The sequence below is a fragment of the Oncorhynchus tshawytscha genome, linkage group LG13, assembly GCF_018296145.1.
Source record: "Oncorhynchus tshawytscha isolate Ot180627B linkage group LG13, Otsh_v2.0, whole genome shotgun sequence".
Taxonomy (NCBI): Eukaryota; Metazoa; Chordata; class Actinopteri; order Salmoniformes; family Salmonidae; genus Oncorhynchus; species Oncorhynchus tshawytscha.
Window position 1 is genome coordinate 58517696 of NC_056441.1, and position 23512 is coordinate 58541207.

The window sequence follows — 23512 nt, forward strand, 5'->3', positions numbered from 1 at the left end:
ACATGACAAGATTTGCCATGGGTCCTCAGATCCTCAAAAAGGTCTATAGCTGCACCATCAAGAACATCTGGTTGCACCATCGAGAACATCTGGTTGCATCTGACCATAACTCTATCCTGCTTACAAGCAAAAACTAAAGCAGGAAGTACCAGTGACTCGCTCAATAAGGAAGTGGTCAGAGGACGCAGATGCTAAGCTACAGGACTGTTGTGCTAGCACAGACTGGACTATGTTCCGGGATTCTTCCAATGGCATTGAGGAGTACACCACATCAGTCACTGGCTCCATCAAAAACGGCATCGATGACGTCGTACCATACGTACGTACCCAAAACCAGAAGCCATAGATTACAGGCAACATCTGCACTGAGCTAAAGGGTAGAGCTGCCACTTTCAAGGAGCGGGACTCTAACCCGGACTCTTATTAAAAAATGCCCTCCGACGAACCATCAAACAGGCAAAGCATCAATACAGGACTTGAATCGTACTACACCGGCTCCAATGCTCATCGGATGTGGCAGGGCTTGCAAACTATTACGGACTACAAAGGGAAGCACAGCCGCGAGCTGCCCAGTGACACATGGCAACCAGACGACCTAAATAACTTGGCACAGGGCCAGACGGATTACCAAGACTTGTACTCCAATCATGCGCTGACCAAATGTCAGTGTCTTCACTGACATTTTCAACCTGTCCCTGACCGAGTCTGTAATACCAAAATGTTTCAAGCAGACCACCATAGACACTGTGCCAAAGAACACCAAGGTAACCTGCCTAAATACAGGCGAGCCGCCCAGTGACGCGAGCCTACCAGACGAGCAAAATGCCTTTTATTCAAGCAACACTGAAGCATGTACGAGAGCACCAGCTGTTCTGGATGACTGTGTGATAACGCATCGGTAGCTGATGTGAGCAAGACCTTTAAACAGGTCAACATTTACAAAGCCACGGGGCCAGATGGATTACCAGGACGTGTACTCAAAGCATTCGAGGGCCAACTGGCAGGTGTCTTCACTGACATTTTCAACCTGAGTCTGTAATACCTATGTTTCAAGCAGACCACCATAGTCCCTGTGCCCAAGGAAGCGAAGGTAACCTGCCTAAATGATTATCGCCCCGTAGCACTCAAGTCTGTAGCCATGAAGTGCTTTGAAAGGCTGGTCATGGCTCACATCAACACCATTATCCCATAAACCCTAGACCCACGCCAATTTGCATACCGCCGCAACAGATCCACAGATGATGCAAAATCTATTGCCCTCCACACTTCCCTTTCCCACCTGGACAAAAGGAACTCTTATGTGAGAATGCTATTCATTGACTACAGCTCAGCGTGCAACACCATAGTACCCTATCACTAAGCTATCACTAAGCTAAGGACCCAGGGACTAAACACCTCCCTCTGCAACTGTATCCTGGACTTCCTGACGGGCCACCCCCAGGTGGAAAGGGAAGGCAACAACACGTTTGCCACACTGATCGTCAACTCTGGGGCCCCTCATCGGTGTGTAGTCCCCCCTTTTAGTGCCCTCCTGTACTCTCTGTTCACCACGACTGCATGGCCAAGCATGACTCCAACCCCATTAAGTTTGCAGATGACACAACAGTGATCTGATCACCGACAACGATGAGGCAGCCTATAGGAAGGAGGTCAGATAACTGGCAGTGTGGTGCCAGAACAACAACCTCGCCCTCAATGTGAGCAAGTCAAAAGAGCTGATCGTGGTCTAGAGAGGGCACGACAACGCCTATTCCGTCTCAGGAGACTGACAAGATTTGCCATGGGTCCTCAGATCCTCAAAAAGTTCTATAGCTGCACCATCGAGAACATCCTGACTGGTTGCATCACCGCCTGGTATGGAAACTGCACGGCCTCTGAACGCAAGGCAATGCAGAGGGTAGTACATACGGCCCAGTATATCACTGGGGCAAAGCTTCCTGCCATCCAGGACCCACCCAGGACCTTCCTGCCACACAGGTCTCAGAAGAAGGCCCAAAAAATTCTCAAGGACTCCAGCCACTCTAGTTATAGACTGTTCTCTCTGCTACCGCACGGCAAGCAGTACCGGAGCGCCAAGTTTAGGTCAAAAAGACTTCTTAACAGCTTCTACCCACCGAGCCACATTGAACTGTTGATCAAAAGGCTACCAAGACTATTTACATTGTCCCCACCACACATTTATACGCTGCTGCTACTCTCTATTTAATATCCATGCATAGTCACTTTACCTCTACCTACATGTACATATGACCTCAATTACCTTGACTAACCGCTGCCCCCGCACATTGACTCTGTACCGCAACCCCCTGTATATAGCCTTGCTACTGTTATTTTCTTGTTGTTCCTTAATTATTTGATATTTCTATATTTTTTGTTGGTTAAGGACTTATAAGTAAACATTTCACTGTAAGGTCAACACCTGTTGTTTTCGGCGCATGTGAAAAATACACTTTGATTTGATTTGAATCCCTAAATTAAACCAGTTGCAAAATGAAATACTTTTAATTTACCATGAAAGTGTTGATCACAGAGCCAGCTGTCTCTCTGGTCTTCATATACCTCCCTCCTGTTTTATGTGCCAGTTTAATCCAAATTAATACAAACTTCTGATAAAAAAATCGGGCGCTTTTAAACTTACAAATAACAGATAAAATTATTTAATGAGGAAAATCATTTATTTCCTCCTTTCAATCCTATATTGGTTGTTAACATACCAATGATCACCATACATTGTCTCAAGCGCCTCCATACGAATGTGATGGCTGAGTTTACCTTTGTTTTTAGTAAAGGTTCACAGTTTTTGTATTCCTCTCATGCAATTCTCTAATGGCTGGTCCTGTACAACAGTGGGCATGCCAGGGATGCCAGGGATCATGTCCCCAGGCGAAGTTGCTCACCAATGGGCTAATAGGCTCTCTGAAGCCCAAACAGAGGCCTTGCCCTGGGGTTGTGTACAGTAGGCCCTGACACAGACACACTTTGTTCTCCTCCTGCAGTAACTTCCAGTCGTCAGCCATGTTCGAGAGCTCTGAGTCGGCAGCCGCCGAGAGAGTCAGCACAGACAGCACCCTGGGATCCCCCATCACCGCCTGCAAGAAGGTAAATACAGGGGGACGGTGTGTGTGTACAGTATGTCCGGTAAATATTAATGTGTGTGTGTGTCGCTCTGCCTGGTGAGGGGGGAGAGTTTGTGCCATTGCAACAGAGAGTAATGATGGAGGACCAGGTGTTTCAGGTCATCTAGTTGGATTCATCATCTCACTGTGCCAAGGAGACAATGAGAGAAATGGCAAAGAACACTGTTCTCGGGGAGATTACATTGAGTTTCAACCTCTTCTGTTCTGCTCCCCCTCCTTCCTCTTGAATAAGGAGCATTGTCAATCGATATAGCTGCTTGTTCAGTCACTTCATTAGTAGACGGGTTGTCACGTTAAATGACTTCCACTGAGCCTCGCCGCTTTGCCGCTAACATACAAAAACAATATTACATCACAGGAGGTTGGTAATGGCTGGAGCAGAATGGCATCAAATACATCAAACACATGGTTTGATGCCATTCCATTGGTTCCGTTCCAGCCGTTATATTGAGCCATTCACCCCTCAGCAGCCTCCACTGTCTTACATGTAGTATTGGTAATAGAAGTGTCCACACAATGACACAAAACTGTATGGCTTCCAAGTGTGTATTTATAAAGACAAGATTTCAACCCTAACTCTAGGTCAGGTCCCCAGACATGACCTAGAGTCTAAATATTGCCCTAATAAAATACATGTGGGAGAATAATATTATTTTAACTGGTGAACATTTACTGATATCAAGCTCCTGCTCAAGCTCCAGTATGAAGCTGGGTTATGTTCATTGGTGCACATCAACGCAAAACATTTTGTAACGGAAGAAAAGGGCAATTATTGGACAAGTTGAAATAGCACATCCCTGTTTTGGGCGGTTATATCCCATTTTGTGCCTAATGAACACAACCCTGCCCTCACTCCAAGCTCTGCCAAATTGTGATGTCATGACCACGAGGCCGTCTGAGTGTGAGTCATCTCTACCTGGCGATGGTCCAGAGCAGATGGACAACACCAGAGGGAGATAGTGCAGGACAGGGGCACAGGGGGCATGATGGCATCAGCCTAAAAATACACTATGGAAATGATTATGATCTCTATTGTTTTGTAACCTGACTACCCATCCACATAGCTCTGGCCAAACGCCACACCCACTAGCGTTTCTTTTCCTGGATTTGCTTTCCTCCCTGCTTACAGGGAGGTTGGGTTAAATGTAGAAGACACATTTGGGTTGAATGCATTCAGTTGTGCAACTGACTAGCTATCCCCTTTCCCTTATTATATAATTTCCTTCAACCTCATGGCTTGGTTTTTGCTCTGACTTGCGCTGTCAACTGTGGGACCTTCTATAGACAGGTGTGTGACTTTCCAAATCGTGTTCAAATCAATTGTAGACTCCAATCAAGTTGTAGAAACACCTCAAGGATGATCAATGGAAACAGGATGCACCTGAGCTCAATTTCAAGTCTCATTGCAAAGGGTCTGAATACTTATGTAAATAAGGTATTTCTGTTTTTAATTTTTAATAAATATGCTAAATGTTTTGTCATTTTGGGGTATTGTGTGTAGATTGATGAGGGATTTAAAACAAATCTATTTTAGAATATGGGTGTAACGTAACAAAATGTTGAAAAAAATCAAGGGGTCTGAATACTTTCCGAATGCACTGTACGTGTCCCTCTGACAAGGTACTCTTGACTCTTGAGTGTCATTGAAAGTCGCAGGTCAACAGGACTTGACACTTAACGCATAGCGTCCATTGAAACAGCTCGCGGGGGAAGAGTTAAAACACAGTAAATATGTGGAGAGTAAATAGGCCAACTGACAGGCTATTGATCCCTCTTATAGAGGAAGGTCCCACAGAGCACCTCCTGAACAAAGGGCCTGTAGAGATCTTTATAGCCAGAGGGTAAATACTAAGGTTGTCAGCTGAAGGTGAATGGGGTCTTGTGTGTGTGTGTGTGTGTGTGTGTGTGTGTGTGTGTGTGTGTGTGTGTGTGTGTGTGTGTGTGTGTGTGTGTGTGTGTGTGTGTGTGTGTGTGTGTGTGTGTGTGTGTGTGTGTGTGCGTGCGTGCGTGCGTGCGTGTATTTGTATGTTATACATTCTGAGAAGGAGTTCAGTCATGTGTCTGTGTGTAAGAGTGTGAGCTATCTGTGTCTTCCAGGTGCTGTGCAGTAGCAATGTGCTGGACTCGTCAGAGTACTGGCTGAGGAATGAGAAGGCTCTGTGCAGGCTGGGCCTTCTGGAGGATGACGCTGAGGGGAGATATAACACGGTGAGCAGTGTGTGCCTATTTGATTTATAACTACATGACTGCCACCAAATCTATGACAATTTATAGAACTTTGTAGAACAGGAATTATCTCTTGGGTACTCGACTGGTAAGCGTTGGTGTTCTTACTGGAAAACAAAGGTATCACTCAGTGTGTCTGTCCTTTCCCTCAGTCTCATTCCGAGCTCTGAGTCAATTAAAAAGCGTTTTCATCTTCCCATTGTGTGTGCAAATGAGACAGTGCCGTTTTTACACAATGAGTCCAGACTGGATGAGGAGCAGGGGTTAGTGTGTGTGTGTGTGTGTGTGTGTGTGTGTGTGTGTGTGTGTGTGTGTGTGTGTGTGTGTGTGTGTGTGTGTGTGTGTGTGTGCACCCTCTTCTGTTAACCAGTATTATCACAGTAATAGGCCTGTGGCCATATCAGCTTAGTTAATTACAGACTCTGAGCCAGGAGTGAACAGGGTCTGTGTTAGTGAGTGTGTGGAATGCAGACTTAATAAGTTTGTCTGGATATGGTATTTCTTTACTCCGCCGAGGGTTTTGTTTGGGGAGCGGGGGAAGGGTTGGTTTATTAGTGTGTTCATTTGAATCATTTATGGAATCATCTAAACATGGTCACTTTTATCAGTGCGATGTGAATGTCATTGATTACACACTCAGCGGCAGAACAGGTATTCAAATTAAGCTCGGAGGTCGTGTTTACGACAGGTTCAAGTTTATTGTCCCTGAAGGGAAATTGTCTTGACATTGATATGTCATCCTGGTTGTTTCACAAAGTGTGATATCTTTATTATCCACTCATTTCATATGATGGAGACAATATGGCCACACACGAACTGGTTGATTATGTGACAATTACAGTGACGTCTATTCCTGAATGTGTGTGTGGAAGGCTCAGGAAGTAGAAGGGACTATGCACTCGGGAGCTCAAAGTGCTAAGATAAAAATCTTGTAAGCTCTCTTTTCACTCCTTACCAAATCTAGGTCTTGTCACTTTTGATCACTCTCTCATGTTTTAAGGCAGGGCCTGAGCTCACAGTGAGATGTTACCGAGTTGCGATGGTCACAGTGAATTTCATCTGAACACATTGACAGAGGGTAAGCAATTTGGAACCGAAGTCTTCTACACTGTTAGTTCTGCTCTGCTAGTTACAGTGAAGTTACGGAGATATGTTTCCAATCCTATTTTACATTTTTGTAGAGATGAGATCTATATCATTGTTCATCTCAGACCCCAGAACCAAATGTTGCATGCACTAATAATCTGTCACGAGAGACTATCACTAGCATTCTATGCCATCAACACCAAAACTATTCCCAGTTTCACTCTCTCTCTCTCTGCACACTGCCACACCCACACCCACACCCACACTGCCACACCACACCCACACTGCCACACACACACACACACACGCACGCACGCACGCACGCACGCACGCACGCACACACACACACACACACACACACACACACACACACACACACACACACACACACACACACACACACACACACACACACACACACATATACACACTCACTGCTGCAGCTATGTAGATAATTGAATTGTATTCAATGAGATATGGGGAGCTGAAAATGACAATTTAAGCTGTATCTCACGGCTGATGGATAGGACAGAGTTAGTTACAGCGATGAGATAAGATATTCCCAATTCATATCATTCCTCACTGCTCTAATTGCCTGCTTGGTCCCACAGCAACTGTGTGTCTGCCTGTCTGCCTGCTTGTGTGCCTGCCTGTCTGCCTGCTTGTGTGTCTGCCTGTCTGCCTGCTTGTGTGTCTGCCTGTCTGCCTGCTTGTGTGCCTGCCTGTCTGCCTGCTTGTGTGTCTGCCTGTCTGCCTGCTTGTGTGTCTGCCTGTCTGCCTGCTTGTGTGTCTGCCTGTCTGCCTGCTTGTGTGCCTGCCTGTCTGCCTGCTTGTGTGCCTGCCTGTCTGCCTGCTTGTGTGCCTGCCTGTCTGCCTGCTTGTGTGCCTGGGTCTAGGATTGGGTATGACTGGAAATGGGACATCATTACCAGTTAGTTATATTATGTAATATTATTCCAGAGTTGGAGGCTGAATGGAGAGCTGAACAGGTGTAGACTCTATACACATTAGTGTTGTGAATATTCAATGAGCTCTACAACTCTAATATTCCAGAACTAAAATCTTGTGTAATTTGGCAGCTAATTAATTTTCTTCGGTTTACGCACAATCTGTCCACGAGAGATTACCACAACCAAAACCAGCATACAGACAGTGCATATGAATAATGGAAGTGCCTGTAATGTATCTTGGCTGGTGCTATTGCTTGGAGGTCAGGGGTTAGGAGCCACAGAAGGATACCAAGGTTGTGTTCCAAATGGCACCGAATTCCCTATTTAGTGCACTACTGTAGTGCATTATTTAGAGAACAGGGTGCCATATGAGACACAGCCAGAGACAGAGCATCCAAGTGGCTCACAGTCACAACATGGCCTGACTGTGGCGGTCTTACATAGCAAACACAGGGGAACACACAGAGGACACAGGAAGAACGACTGAGTGTGCTGAGATGAGAGCAATGGGACATAGAGAGAAAGAGAGAGACAAAGGTTAGAGTTGAGAAGAAGGGTTTGAAGGTGGGGAGATTGAGTGAGGGGGAGAGGATTTGTTGTTGAGGGAAGAGGAAGAGAGCTTAGAAGTGGGTGGAGGACGGTGTGCATGTGTGCTTGTGTGCACACGGGTGTGCGTAGCAGCCTATTGTACTACATACTCTGTGAATAATTGTAATCTTTGTTAGAAATGAGTGAGACCGTTTTAAGGAGTTTCTGCTCCTGTGCTTGTGTGATCAAGCGTGTGTATTTGTGTTGTTTGTGTTGTGTGTGTCTGTGTTGTGTGTGTCTGTGTTGTGTGTTTGCGTTGTGTGTGTATGTGTTATGTGTGTTTGTATTGTGTGTGTGTGTTGTGTGTGTCTGTGTTGTGTGTGTCTGTGTTGTGTGTGCCTGTGTGTGTGTGTGTGTGTGTGTGTGTGTGTGTGTGTGTGTGTGTGTGTGTGTGTGTGTGTGTGTGTGTGTGTGTGTGTGTGTGTGTGTGTGTATTGCACTATAGCCTGTGAATATTTGTTATCTTTATTGAAAATGAGTGAGACTGTTTTCTGGAGTTTCTGCTCCTGTGCTTGTGTGACCAAGCATGTGTGTTTGTGTTGTGTGTACATCTGACCTGCCCAAGGAACAACAACACATCTGACCCACTCTTTTCAGAGCTATGGCACGCCGTTAAAAACAGTGACATCACTGCTGCCATAGCACCATGGTCATTAGGCACTGTGACGATTGTCCTATGTCCTCTGTCACATAAGCTAAAGTCTTGCCGGATGATGTATGTCCAGACATTTATTATCACCCTTTTATTATGAGAAGCACATTTATCGACTGTTATTGATGTGGGGATATTTGTCATGTGGAATATACAGTATATACACTATTGTTCAAAAGTTTGGGGTCACTCAGAAATTACCTTGTTTTTGAAAGAAAATCACATTTTTCTTGTGCATTATAATAACATCAAATTGATCAGAAATACAGTGTAGACATTGTTAATGTTGTAAATTACTATTGTAGCTGGAAACGGCTGATTTTTAATGGAATATCTACATAGGCAACCATTACTCCTGTGTTCCAATGGCACATTGTGTTAGCTAATCCAAGTTTATAATTTTAAAAGGCTAATTGATCATTAGAAAACCATTTTGCAATTATGTTAGCACAGCTGAAAACTGTTGTTCTGATTAAAGAAGCAATAAAATTGACCTTCTTTAGAATAGTTGAGTATCTGGAGCATCAGCACTTGTAGGTTTGATTACAGGCTCAAAATGGCTAGAAACAAAGAACTTTCTTCTGAAACTCATCAGTCTATTCTTGTTCTGAGAAATTAAGGCTAATCCATTCGAGAAATTGCCAAGAAACTGAAGATCTCGTACAATGCTGTGTACTACTCCCTTCACAGAACAGCGCAAACTGGCCCTAACCAGAATAGAAAGAGGAGTGGGAGGCCCCGGTGCACAACTGAGCAAGAGGACAAGTACATTAGAGTGTCTAGTTTGAGAAATAGTCACCTCACAAGTCCTCAACTGGCAGCTTCATTAAATAGTACCCGCAAAACACCAGTCTCAACGTCAACAGTGAAGAGGCGACTCTGGGATGCTGGCCTTCTAGGCAGAGTTCCTCTGTCCAGTGTCTATGTTCTTTTGCCATTCTGAGATATGGCTTTTTCTTTGCAACTCTGCATGGAATGCCATTCTCATGAAACCATTAAAATACCATGGCAGTAATGATTTTAAATATAAAATGTGTCATTTAGTGATACAACAAACAGCTCATTTTTGGAGACTATTGCCACCCCCACCTAATGGTGATGGCTAAATGATTTTGTCCTTGGGAAGGGCACTATATCTCCTATTTTCTTTTGACTGTTTCTCCCTTGCTCTTTCGCATTCTTCAACAGTCATCTCCTTACTTTTCTCTGCAATTGCTTTGACCTGCGTGGAAGACACAATAAGCCCAAATAATGTGATAACCTTCACAGCACCTCAGCTGGCAAGGGCTTGATAGAACCACCTTTATAAAAAGACAGCTTCGAAATAGGTTACACCACTACCAGAGTGGGCTTTCTTGAATAAAAGTAGGGAAAAGGCTGAATGTGATATGTATGTAATAATGTAAAGAGGGGTGAAATGGTGAAATTGCAATGTTCTGTGTTGTTTCAGTCCGGTGGACATTTTGACTCTCCTGATAAAGAGCGCCACTCCAATTCTCAAGCTGCTCCCGTCGTTTTGTTTCCTCCGTTGAATTCTGTCCCCTTTTCAGCTTTGGGGTGGTTAGCTCACTGATTCATCCTATAGGCTACTTTTTATAAAAGATCCATGAAATAGGCAGAAATGATGTAGAAAACATGGGTAAAGTGCAAGATTAATTTGTAAAAGAGGGAAAAAAAAAAATAATCAAATCCACTCATTACAGAGACTAACATCCATGATGTCACAGAGTAACAAACTACAGATTCAGCCTGATTGGCAGACAGAACAGTTTTATCTCTAAGCTGATTGGGCCATTCGATCCAGTTCCAGTCGCTGCATCATTTACCTCTGTTTTGTATTTCTCCTTCTGCTTCTCTTTTGATGTTAGTCCGAAGCGTACATGCCCTCTTCCCCCCGAGAAGACCCATTACCATGGAACATGGACACGAGTGCCACGGAAAAGAAAAGAGGAAGGGGGGAAAACATGGTGGGGAGCAGGGGAATAAGATGCTGAATATAGCCCACAGGCAAACCAGACAGTCATATTAGCCTAATTGACATGTGTGAGGAGAGATAAGAGGCCTACAAGATGGACCCCACAAGCGTTTGTTCTTTTACTTAATTGAGTCACATAGGGAAGTTAATCATAAAGAATAGCTCTTACAGAAACCATATGAATTGTGGGTAGCTAAGCTCTTTGAGCTTTGAGGGCTTTCAGCATGACGTACATCAGAGAGGGTATGTACGATGATCAAGGAGGTTATATCAACCGCTGGGATTTACAATGATTGGTATGTTGATTAATACAGGAAATTGTTTATTTCTCCTCTCTAGAATATATATATAATATGTTCTCTGGCTGAAGCGCGGGGGCAGAATATTGGGTTTGGAAATATGGACCTGGTATGTACAGTGGCAAGAAAAAGTATGTGAACCCTTTGGAATTACCTGGATTTCTGCATAAATTGGCCATAAAATTTGTTCTGATTTTCATCTGTCACAACAATAGACAAACACAGTCTGCTTAAACTAATAACACAAACAATTATACGTTTGTATGTCTTTATTGAACACACTGTGTAAACATTCACAGTGCAGGGTGGGAAAAGTATGTGAACCCTTGGTTTTAATAACTGGTTGATCCTACTTTTTATAACCTCAACCAAACGTTTTCTGTAGTTGTGTGTGCCTGTGTTTTGATCAACTTGGGAATTGATTTTTCCGTTGATGATAGCCAGCTGTCCAGGCTTTGAGGCAGCAAAGCAGCTCCAAACAATGATGCTCCCTTCACCATACTTTACAGTTGGGATGAGGTTTTGATGTTGAAGTGCTGTGCCTTTTTTTCTCCACACATAGTGTTGTGTGTTCCTTCCAAACATCTCAACTTTAGTTTCAACTCTCTACAGAATATTTTGCCAGTAGCGCTGTGGAACATCCAGATGCTCTTTTGCGAAGTTCAGAAGTGCAGCAATGGTTTTTTTGGACAGCAGGGGCTTCTTCTGTATTGTCCTCCCATGAACACAATTCTTGTTTAGTGTTGTACGTATCGTAGGCTCGTCAACAGAGATGTTAGCATGTTCCAGAGATTTCTTTATGTCTTTAGCTGACACTCTAACATTATTTTTAACCTCATTGAGCGTTCTGCGCTGTTCTCTTGCAGGACGGCCACTCCTAGGGAGAGTAGCAACAGTGCTGAACTTTCTCCATTTATAGACAATTTGTCTTACCGTGGACTGATGAACATAAAGGCTTTTAGAGATACTTTTATAACCCTTTCCAGAATTTATGCAAGTCAACAACTCTTAATCTTGGGTCTTCCAAGATCTGTTTTGTTCGAGGCATGTTCACATCAGGCAATGCTTCTTGTGAATAGCAAACTCAAATTTGTGAGTGTTTTTATAGGGCAGGGAAGCTCTAACCAACATCTCATCTCAATGATTGGACTCCAGATTAGCTGACTCCTGAGTCCAATTAGCTTTTGGAGAAGTCATTAGCCTAGGGGTTCACATACTTTTTCCAACCTATATTGTGAATGTTTAAATTATGTATTCAATATGGACAAGAAAAATACAATAATTTGTGTGTTATTAGCTTAAGTAGACTGTGTTTGTCTATTGTTGTGACTTAGATGAAGATCAGATCATATTTTATGACCCATTTATGCAGAAGTTCAGTAAATTCCAAAGGGTCCACATACTTTTCCTTTGCCACTGTAAGTTCATCAGGCTTTGAATAGATAGAGAGAACTGGATAGATAGGAACTGGTTATATAGTGTGTTACAGCTGGTGGGGGGGGGGCACTATCTGTGTTTATTGGTAAGTGACCAACCAAGGGCTGTGCCTCACTCCCTTTTCTAATTAACTCAATTATTGTTTAAAACTTCCCCAAAGCATTTGTAACTGTACTTTTACATACTTTCTCTACACAACCCAGCCGCACTGGCACGACAGAGTCACACTTATGAAAATCTAAGCGTTTGACGGGGCGGCCAATCTTCTATGCGTGAACAAACTACATTCGTAGCACTTTGCTGTTCTATAGTCTGGGTCAGCAAGTGAAAAAACATACCTATGCAACTATGAAGGCTTTGGAAAACCCACCCCAGAATGAACAATGGCAAAGCAATCAGTGAAATTATTCTGAATTCCAATTTGCACCTTATTCCCTTTGTAGTGCACTTCTTTTGACCAGGGCTAATAGGGGTCTGGTCAAAAGTAATGCACTATATAGGGAATAGGGTTTAATTTGGGACCAATTCAGTAAAATTATATCAGTCTGTATGTAGGGACTGTCGCTCGCTCCCTGGGTACTGACTGACTGGGTGCCAATTAGCCCTGTTGTGTCCTGCTTATTCGCGCGTTGCCATACCTCCAAAAACACGTCCTGCTAGAGCCTTGTAATGGCCAGTGAGGGCTAACATAGCATGAATGCTTCCTCTGTCAGACGAGTAATCATGCTTTTATCTGGGTAAAGTCAGGTCATTGGAATGGGGAGTAAGGTTGGCTACATCACAGTCAGTATTCTGGACTATTTGATGCTAACCTCTCAGGTCTCACTATGTTTTTTTGGAGCTTTACATTACCACTGTTCTGAAGCTTTTTCCCTCTTATTGCAGATCTGCTTTGTGAATCTGGACCAGCAGAAGGTGGATCGTCACGACAACAGCTGCATCAAGGTGTGCTGGGTCCCCTCTTCTCTTGTCATCTCTCTGTTACCCCCTACCCATGCTTTCCTCTCATATCCTCTCTTCCCTCTCCTCCCTCCTCATCTCATCTCCTTTCCTCCCCCTACCCATTAACAACTCTGCTCCTACTCTCATCCTCTATCCTCGCCTCTCCTTTCCCCTCCTCCCATTCCCCCAGAGTCTTTCTTAACTATCATAAACACTGGCTCTGTTGCCATGGATTCGGGATAATTAGCCTGGGTGAGAGGGGTTGATTTGTTTAGGTAATTAGCAGGTTTGTTCTGATGATGACTGCCTGTGTGCCTGTCATTGTGACTGTGGGCGACGTCCCTCTCTCCTCTAGAAACTGGCCTCAATCTCTCCAGACCTTCCCAAGCTGGTCGACTCTCTGAGTGTGCGACAGCCCAAGGTGAACGAGATCCTGCTGCTCGGCGGTTTGGAGACTCCGGACCCCTCTCACCCTCACCAGTACCCCACCCACACACAGGTGAGCACACACACACACACACACACACACACACACACACACACACACACACACACACACACACACACACACACTTCATGTAATTTTATATTAATGGTTTGTTGAGATCCCTCCATCCCAAATCCATCCACTGTCTGATCTGCTCTGAGAATTACACGAGCAGACAAGGTAGAATGCATAAATTATTGAACTCTTTACCGGGAGACCCATGGGGGCGACGCACAATTGGCCCAGCGTCATCCGGGTTAGGGGAGGGTTTGGCCGGCAGGGATGTTCCTGTCCCATCGCGCACTAGCGACTCCTGTGGCGGGCCAGGCGCAATGCATGCTGACACGGTCGCCAGGTGTACGCTGTTTCCTCCGACACATTGGTGCGGCTGGCTTCCGGGTTAAGCGGGCGTTGTGTCAAGAAGCAGTGCGGCTTGGCTGGGTTGTGTTTCGGAGGACACACGGCTCTCAACCTATGCCTCTTCCGAGTCCGTACGGAAGTTGCAGCGATGGGAAAGGATTGTAAATACCAATTGGATATAACGAAATTGGCGAGAAAAAGGGGTAATAAAAATATAAAATGTAAAAATTGTAAAAATGTGTGTGTGCGTATTTGTACCTGCGTGTGTGTGTGTGTATTGTCTCCAGGGCCAGAGGGGTACAGATGTGTGCCTGGTCCAGTGTGCTGGGGGCCGGCGGTCCACCAGCATCATCTATGAGATCAACAAGTTCCTAATCGGGCTACAGTGGGGTCAGGAGAGGCAGGGGTCCCAGGGGATGATGATGGCAGGGCAGAGGCTGGATGATGACACCAACCGCTCTTTCTCATCCATAGAGGAGGACTTCCTCACTGCCTCAGAACACCTGGGGGATGACAGCGAGGATGACGGCTTACGAAATGGTGATTAATTCTGATCCTTTTGAATACCCATGTACTATATTTGAGTTCATTGTATTTTACTGACATATGTGGTGAATATTAAAGTAGAGTAATGTAGTCCTATGTGGCTAAGTTTGAAGAGCATGAGGATAGCAAATACGAAAATGTCGATCTCAGTTACTGTTCTAGTTCACTTTTGACAAATGTGTCTGCTAAATAGGATACACCATTTATTATTTACAAATATACTACTGTGAAGCACTCCTTTTGGGAGGAAAAATCTGACATTTTTGTAAGGTTATACATTATTCAGTAGCCTACTCTCAAAACAGGTCAATGTATAGGTGCGCTCGGAAAATATTCAGATCCCCTTGACTTTTTCAATTTTTTTTTATCATTACAGCCTTATTCTAAAATTGATTTTTTAACATTTTAATTCTCACCAATCTACACACAATACCCCATAATGACGAAGTATCGTAACAAAATGTGGAAAAAGTCAAGGGGTCTGAATATTTTCCGAATCACAAATAGTCTACATGGTCCTTGAATACTATTCTTACCACTGAAGATGTCCCTCGTCTCGTTTCAAAAGGGAACGACAGGCATTCAGCTGTTGTGCTCTTGTTCTCTCGTGCCTGTCAGTCTTCATCTGTAAAAACACTTCTCTGTGGCTGGCTGGCTGTGTAGCTCCTTAGAGCATTTGTGCCTCGCATGGTGTGCCGTGCTGCTGAGGGCACATACAGTAGAATAGATCAATGCCTGTCATGATTGAGATTAATATACAGTATATGGCCCTGAGTTTGGCTGTGCTTTTCTGCACAGTGACAAGTCTCCCCTTATCTATAATATGAATCTCCTGTAAGCAGAGATGGGCAGGATTTCTGTTACATGCATTTGGAATACTTATTTGAATTACTTATGAGTATTTTGTCATTTGAATTACACTGGGCTGAATTACACTACAATGTATTTTGTATTTTCAAAATACTGTAATTTATAACGGTTCACATTTTGTGCCCCCCCTTTCACCCTGCATTGGTATCAGAAGTCTGAGAGCACTATAGTGTGATAAAAGCATCTGCTAAATGAACTAAATATAAATGTATATGTAAAAATGAACAATTGCAAAGCATGCTGAGTGTTATTCTAATGAGCTCCCCCCCGAAACAATAAACAGCCTGCTTTGCAGTTCATTTTGGTTTGTTCATTTTCACATATACATTTATATTTTGGTCATTTAGCAGACACGCTTATCCAGGGTGACTTGCTCAACTAAGGTAGTTAAACAACAAGATATCAGAGTCATTGCAAGTAAAAATGTTTTTGTAACCGATACTGAGAATTTTGTTGTTCTTCGGGCTGGCTACTTGCAAATGTATTTTAGTATTTTAATTAAATACATTACAAAGCAGTATTTTGTTGTTTATTTTGATACATTGATCTTTATTGCATTTCGTATCTGTATTGTTCCCATCCCTGCCTGTATGAATTTAGAACCAACACTGTGTGAAGGGTCTCCTTTGAGTCAATGTACCAGTAATATTCATTATCAGATCAAGCCTCGGATAGGAGGTTGCTCTTTTTTACTTTGCATGGGGGTAAGTTAGCCTGTTCCCAGATCTGTTTGTGTTGTATTATAGCCTGTGTAGCCAACTCTTATGGTCATTGGTAAGACAGCACAAACATAACTGGGACCAGCTAGGGTTTGGTTGGGAGCTATAGTCATGTTTGAGTGGGTAAATGCTGCTCAGTGAAAGTCTGGTGTTATTGCTAGCTTGGTTAAACCAGAGCTGGGTTGTCATCGCTCTTGCTCTGGCACATTGGGAATTTGATGGAAGTATATTCTAACAGGTCTGGACATGCCTCTCTCTCTCTTTCTCCACTCAGAGCCAGAGTGCAGTGATGTGGCAGAGGACTTGTCAGATGTAGCACACAGAGACAGACCAGCGTGTCAGAGGGGACACCTGGGCCAGCATAAGTGGCAGGACAGCGAGGAGTCCGAGGTGACCATCAGTACCCCCCCAGCCACCAAGAAACGAGGAGGAAGGGCACCGGCGAGAGCTAGCATTCATCACACCAAGGAGTCGGCTGGCCACTATGCCACCAACCTGGCCGAGTCGGTACTGCAGGACGCCTTCATCAGCCTGTCTCAGGACGAACCATCCTTCGCTCCTGAGGCCGCTGTGAGCATGTCCCCCGGCAGCCACCCCCCCACCGGCCTCGCCTGGACAGGAGCAGAGGAGCCCTGTCGGGCACGCGCCTGCTCTTTCGAGCTCCCCAAGATCGTCATAGTGCAGAGCCCGGATAGCTGCGAGGGCCTGCCAGAGTGGCTGGGTACTCAAGCCTCTCACGCGGCTCTGGAGCATGGTGTTGGTGGTGATGGTGGTACTGCCAGGCAGGTACCAGCGGAACACGGACCAGAGACCCATGACCTCCTCCCTACCACCACTACCACTGGACGCCACCCCACCAAACCCCTGCAGCGGGCCTTGGCATGCGCTGCCAGTGTCATCGGCACCATCTCCAGCCCACAGGTAGCAGAGCACCTGGCAATGGAGCCAACAGAGGGGGACATGGAGCGAGAGGGACAGAGGGACCCTGAGGGCACTGACTACTCCTTCTCCTCAGCCATGTGCGGGATGGCCCAGGTGGCGGGGGCGGTGGCTGTGGTGGAGCTAGCTGAAGAGGCCGGGGAAGTGGTCTGTGAGTCAGAAGACAACTCCACCACCGAGGTCTACTCGGCCGCCTCCGTGGGGCTCCTATCTGCAGCGCAGACCTCCACAGCTATCACCCTCCACTGCAGTGTGGCCGAGGGGACCAGCATCGAGGCCTTCCGCACCAGCATTGCTGAAGTTCTTCACAAGGAGGCAGCAGGGGTGCTGGCTCAGCCCCAGGACTACAAGAGTGTGGCCCATCTACTGGAGTCCACCCACAACAGGATTGTGGACGGCATCACGTCTCCCAATAAGTCATGTCTGGACAAGATGGATGAGACGGAGGTGGACAATTTCATCAGCGAAGTGGCCGACGGCCTCTTCAAACACGCATTTGAGAAAGCGAGAAAGAAAAAAGAACTGGAAGGCCCGGGAAAAGACGTCACTGATATCCAGGGCTTTCTGCAGGAGAGCGTGAGCAATGTGCTCTTCGACATCCTTTGTCTCACTTCAAAGCGGATCGGTGACATTTCCAAATGTGATATAGGGTCGTTTGACAGACAAGAGGGTGATGTCGGCTTCAGGGACTACGAGGCGGCCGCCACCACCAAGGAACCATTAAGCCAATTACAGTGCTTCGTTGGCTCCAGCCAGCCCGATAATTGTGAAACCCAATGGGCAGATAAGACACCCGTCTACTCCGGGATGAGGGAGGTGAAATATGGACTGGAGGAGAGGGAGAGTGAACCTTATGAGTCTCACAGCTCGCCACATATCAGAGAGCAGCAGCAGCGCAGACAAGCTCCGACTAAAGTCTCGTCCTCTATTAAGGACTGCTATGACCTCCAGGGCCAGCAGGCCAGAGGAAACATCAGAGAAACTTTTCCAGAGAGCTTAGCCCACCAGGTCTCTTCATCACTGGGAACAGAGAAAAGATGGATAGCCAGTACAGACAGCAGACAGTCTTCTCTGACCCCTCAGTCCTCTTTTAGCTCCTCCTCCACAGGGGCCTTGGTCTGCCTAAAGATGGACTCAGATTCCAGAACTACCCCCGTCAACTACTTCGCTGATGATCTGGCCACCACCGTAGTCTCCATGGCCACTGAGCTGGCCGCCATCTGCCTGGAGAACTCCAGCGGGAAGCAGCCGTGGTTCTGTGCCCTGAAGGGTGCAGCGGGCTACTACCCTGAGGGGAGCTACCTGTTGCCCTCCTGTTGCACGGCCCTCCGCAGAAAGGAGGGCCAGAATGGCGGTGTGGCATCCAAAAAGCACCGGCCACCACGCCTCAGTGAGATTAAGAAGAAGACTGAGGAACAGCCCGAGTTGATGGAGTGCCTGGTCAACCGCGTGGTGGATGAAACGGTCAACTTGGATGACATGCCCCAGACTCTTGATCCCTTCGCGCTCTTTGCCTCCGAGGTCACCGCCCGCATAATGAACTGCCCCGAGCTCAATGTGGTTGACACCTCCAAGCCCGGCCAGCAGACCCGCAGCCGGCTGCAGTGTGAGCGGTGGAGCCGGGGCAAGGCCGCCAGCTATGAAAGCATCCCAGAGGAGGACGCAGGCCCTCCGGGTACCCCCAACACCCTAGGCCCCGGCAGCCGGCTGGGCCAGAACCTGAGCAGGGGAGGCTCCATCTCCAAGCAGTCCAGCTGCGAGAGCATCACTGATGAGTTCTCCCGCTTCATGGTGAACCAGATGGAGATGGAGGGCCGGGGTTTTGACCTGCTTCTGGACTACTACGCCGGGCAGAACGCCAGCAGCATCCTGGCAGCAGCCGTGCAGCAGGCAGCCACCAAGAAGAACGGCCACCTCAATGTGAGGACCACCTCCTGTCTGTCGAAGCAGTCCAGTACGGAGAGCATCACTGAGGAGTTCTACAGGTTCATGCTCAAAGACATGGACAAGGAGAGCAAAGACTACAGTATGGGCAGAACTAAAGAGTGGAGCAACAGCCTATTGCCTCCATCGCCCAGAACCCTCTTCTGTATCCGTCAGTCCTCCGTGCCGGACAGACGTTTCTCAGACTCTAGGCTGACCGTCAACTCGCCCATCAAGGCCAACTCCTTTGACGGCTTTGTCCGCAATGTGCATGGGGACACACTTAATATCTACCCCACCAACTCAGTTCAGGTGTCTGCCACGGGCCTGTGTAAGTCTGACTCCTGTCTGTACCAGAGGGGACAGACGGACCAGATCACTGACATGCTGATCCACGAGACCTGGTCCAGCTCCATTGAGTCCCTGATGCGGAAGAACAAGATCATTGCGGACCCGGAGGACAGCATTGACCTTGTGGATGCAGAGTCCCAGACCCAAGTGCTGCAATATGCCAACCGCCTGGCCGCAGACATCGTGGAAACCGGGAAGTCTGTCCTGCAGGAAGGGGATTGGGCCGGAGGAGGTGGCATGGTGGGGCGACAACAACACATGCCCGTGGGGGAGAGGAGGAGAGGCTTCAAACATTCCCGCCCTGGCTGCACTCGGAGCAGAGCCAGTCAGGAGCAACCAGGAGGGGGCGGAGACAGCACATGTACAGCAGCCGGGCCCCCCATAAGGGGACCCAGGGAGGTCCCTGTACCGGTGATCCACATCGAGACAGATCAAAGGGATAATCCTGAGTCTGGGGACCCGGTGGAAAGAGCCGGACGCCACCCTTGGGACCCAACGCCCCCTGAGGGGACAGCCCAGTGGTGCGCTGAGAGGGCCTCGGTGAGGCGCAGCAGGTAAGTCCTCTCTCAGTTCACATTTCCCCTGTGAGTAAATCCCACCCTCAAACACACAAACAGGCTCTCACAGCTCTTCACAGCAAAGGGGCATCATCACTGGGGATGAGAGCATCACAAGGCTATCAAAGGCTGCAGACTCTCAAACTGCTTTTGATGAGAGAGAGAGAGCAAAGAGTTAAAGAAATATGAGAGCAGACAGACAGACAGACAGAGAGAGGAAACAAAGAGTTGAAGAAAGATGAGAGAAGACAGACAGACAGACAGACAGACAGACAGACAGACAGACAGACAGACAGACAGACAGACAGACAGACAGACAGACAGACAGACAGACAGACAGACAGACAGACAGAGTGAGAGAGAGAGAGAGAAAGAGGGGACAAAGAGTTAAAAAAAGATGAGAGAAGACAGACAAAGTGAGAGAAAGCTCATGATGGAACAACGTTCACTTGCATGGTATTATTTTTTCATTTTCCGAAACACCTTGAATTGTGAATTCCCTTGGATTATACAGACCCATAGCCAGGTTATGAGTCATGTTGCTGTGTTGGAGGCTACAGCTTTTATCTCGAGCTAACCTTAATCTTCAAGGTGGCATAGACATGCCTCTAGTCAGGATAAAACGCAGATTCTCATAAACATTCATACAAACACACACACACACACACACACACACACACACACACACATATATATATATATATATATATATATATATATATATATATATATATATATATATATACTCCCCATATGTATTTGGACAGTGAAGCAAAAATGTTTGGTCCCATATTCCATGCAGGCAATGACTACATAAAGCTTGTGACGTGTTGGATGCATTTGCAGTTTGTTTTGGATTAGGGCAATTCCACGCTAACAGAATGATGCTCAGATTAAAATGTTTGTCAAACTAAAACAAATGGTTTGTGCCATCATTCTGTTACCAAACTTTGCATCTGCACTGTTATTCAAGTAAATGTTTTTTGTAAAAATGTCTGTGGAAATTGTTAAAAGTTGTCGTTGTGCATAGAGTTTTATGGTTTGTTTAACTTTTCAATTATTGTTTTTTGTTTGGCATACATTTAAAGTGAAAAATCTCAGCCTCATTCTGTTACCCTGGAATTATCCGTTTCGTAACGTGACTAGCATTAATGTGATGACTGTTATTCATTGAATAATTCCCTACTATGTTTAATTGTTATTAGATTAAATTAATTATGTAACAATGAACTAATTAGGAATTTCGAGACACCAATTTGGGGCACCAAAAGTTGTTTAGCGAGTTAACGTCTCCTAAATTAACTCAAGAATATAAAGATATCATAACAGTCACTAATGAATCATTTCCTCATATCAGTCTTATTCTGAATGTCACAGACTTTGTGAATCTTCACAAACCCAAGTCTTACTAATCATTCCGTACCGCACAAACTATATGATAACATAGGATACACACACACACACACACACGTGCGCACACACACACACAAACACACACACACACACACACACACACACACACACATAAACACACGGTATAGGTTATTGATTATAAACTTAATACGATGAAAACAAGTCCCTAGCGGACTAACACAATATGACACTTGTTACACAAGATGGAGAGTTAAAGAGAGAGAGAAAGCGAGAGAGAAAGAGAAGCAACACTTGGATACATTTGGGAACTACACTCACAATAACCATAATACCTTGTCCCGAACTGCCGCTCTTTTGGGTAAGAAGTAATGTATGTATATTTACGCGTTGAAGGTCTTCGTCGGGTATCTCTGTTGGGCCCAGGCTTTTGCGGAAAGAGTTCCGCTTTTGAGGAGGGTTGATTGGGCCTTCTCCTTTGGAGGGCCTTCTCCTTCGTTCTCGGGTGTATGTTTCTGATTGTCCACAAGAGGTCACGGTGTCCTTCTGAGTTGCCTTAGTTACTTGCACTAGTTCTTGAAGAGTGGTCTCCTGAGGACGGCTAATCAGCTGTGTCGGTGATCCCAGAGTGGTGATGAAAGCATTGTAGGCAATGATGATTTGAAGAGAATAACCGGATGGTCCTGCTTATTCACCTTCTTAGATACAGTACTTGGATTGTTAGAGGTTCCTTAGCATTGAATTGTTAGAGGTTCCTTTGTCTTTTGTAACCCAAAACGCGCTGTAACCCAAAACACAGCCAAATCAAACTGTAAATGCGTCCAACGAGTCAAGTTACAAGCTTGATTTATTCATTGCTTGCAACGGATATGGAACCAAATACTAAACTTTGACTATTTTAAAGTGGAAGTAAATATGAAACAGATTAATATAATTCATCAATACATCAATACATTTCTTGGTAGTACAAAAAAAATCAGGTTGTAAAATCACAGCTGGCCTGGTACATTGTTTGCTTTCTCCACCAATTTGGGATGCACTGTTTAAGTTTCAATGTCAATATAATCAAACTAGCAAGGGCAATGATCACAAGCCAGTAATAATGTGGCTAACAGGCTAACGCACACGTGTCAAACACAAGGCCCGCGGGCCCTCTACTTCATGAAATTACTACCTGATGTGCTCGCATTGGTGAATTCAACTTCAATTGCTTCCGTGTGTCCCGTTTACCCATGGCCCGCACAATCGTTTTTTCATTATGGCCCGTGTGCTGATTGAGTTTGACGCCCCTGGGCTAGACTATCTATTTATTTGAAATAAAACAATGACTACGAGGTTAAAGTGCAGCCTGTCAGCTCTGATTTGAGGATATTTTCATCCATATCGGGTGAACAGTTTAAAAATTACAGCACTTTCTCTACATAGGCCCCCCATTTTAGAGGAGCAAAAGTGTTGGATTAGGACAAATCCACGTATGTGTATTAAAGTCGTAAAAAGTTACGTATTTGGTCCCATATTCATAGCATGCAATGACTACATCAAGCTTGTGACTCATTTGCTGTTTTTTGGGGGGGTTGTGTTTCAGATGATTTTGTTCCCAATAGAGACTCATGGCAAATAATCTATTGTGTCATTTTGGAGTCACTTTTATTGTAAAGAAGAATAGAATATGTTTCTAAACACTTCTACATGAATGTGGATCCTACCATGATTACAGATAATCCTTAATCAATTGTGAACAATGATAAGTGAGAAAGTTATAGACGCACAAATATCATACCCCCCCCAAAAATGCTAAAAATGTAATGGTGAGAGGTAAGAGGTAATGTCTTGGGGGAATGATATTTGTGCGTCTGTAATCCAAACGTATGGAGTGTAGAGCCAAAAGAAGGAAAAATGCTTCACTGTCCCAATAAGTACAGAGGGCACTGTAAAATGTGACATTTTACTTGATCTCAAATTTTAAAAAGTATAGAGACACATTTTTTTAAATGACATCCCTGTCCAAATACATATGGATGGAAGTGTATATCACACATACAGTATATTATGTATATAAGAGACACAGGCTACATACAACAGTGGCATCATATTGTA

The 23512-nt window shown here is 45.3% G+C and overlaps 1 protein-coding gene across 5 annotated transcripts in view; it reads left to right on the forward strand.

Annotated features, from left to right (window-relative positions):
* LOC112265379 (A-kinase anchor protein SPHKAP) overlaps positions 1–23512 on the forward strand; it is a 200623-nt gene that overhangs the window by 169106 nt on the left and 8005 nt on the right. For all 5 annotated transcript variants that reach the window (XM_042296037.1, XM_042296033.1, XM_042296036.1 and 2 more), the window contains 6 exons: positions 2997–3099; positions 5235–5345; positions 13236–13295; positions 13648–13791; positions 14427–14679; positions 16549–20041. In XM_042296037.1, the coding sequence (XP_042151971.1) occupies positions 2997–3099; positions 5235–5345; positions 13236–13295; positions 13648–13791; positions 14427–14679; positions 16549–20041 (4164 nt within the window). The remainder of the gene's footprint in view (positions 1–2996; positions 3100–5234; positions 5346–13235; positions 13296–13647; positions 13792–14426; positions 14680–16548; positions 20042–23512) is intronic.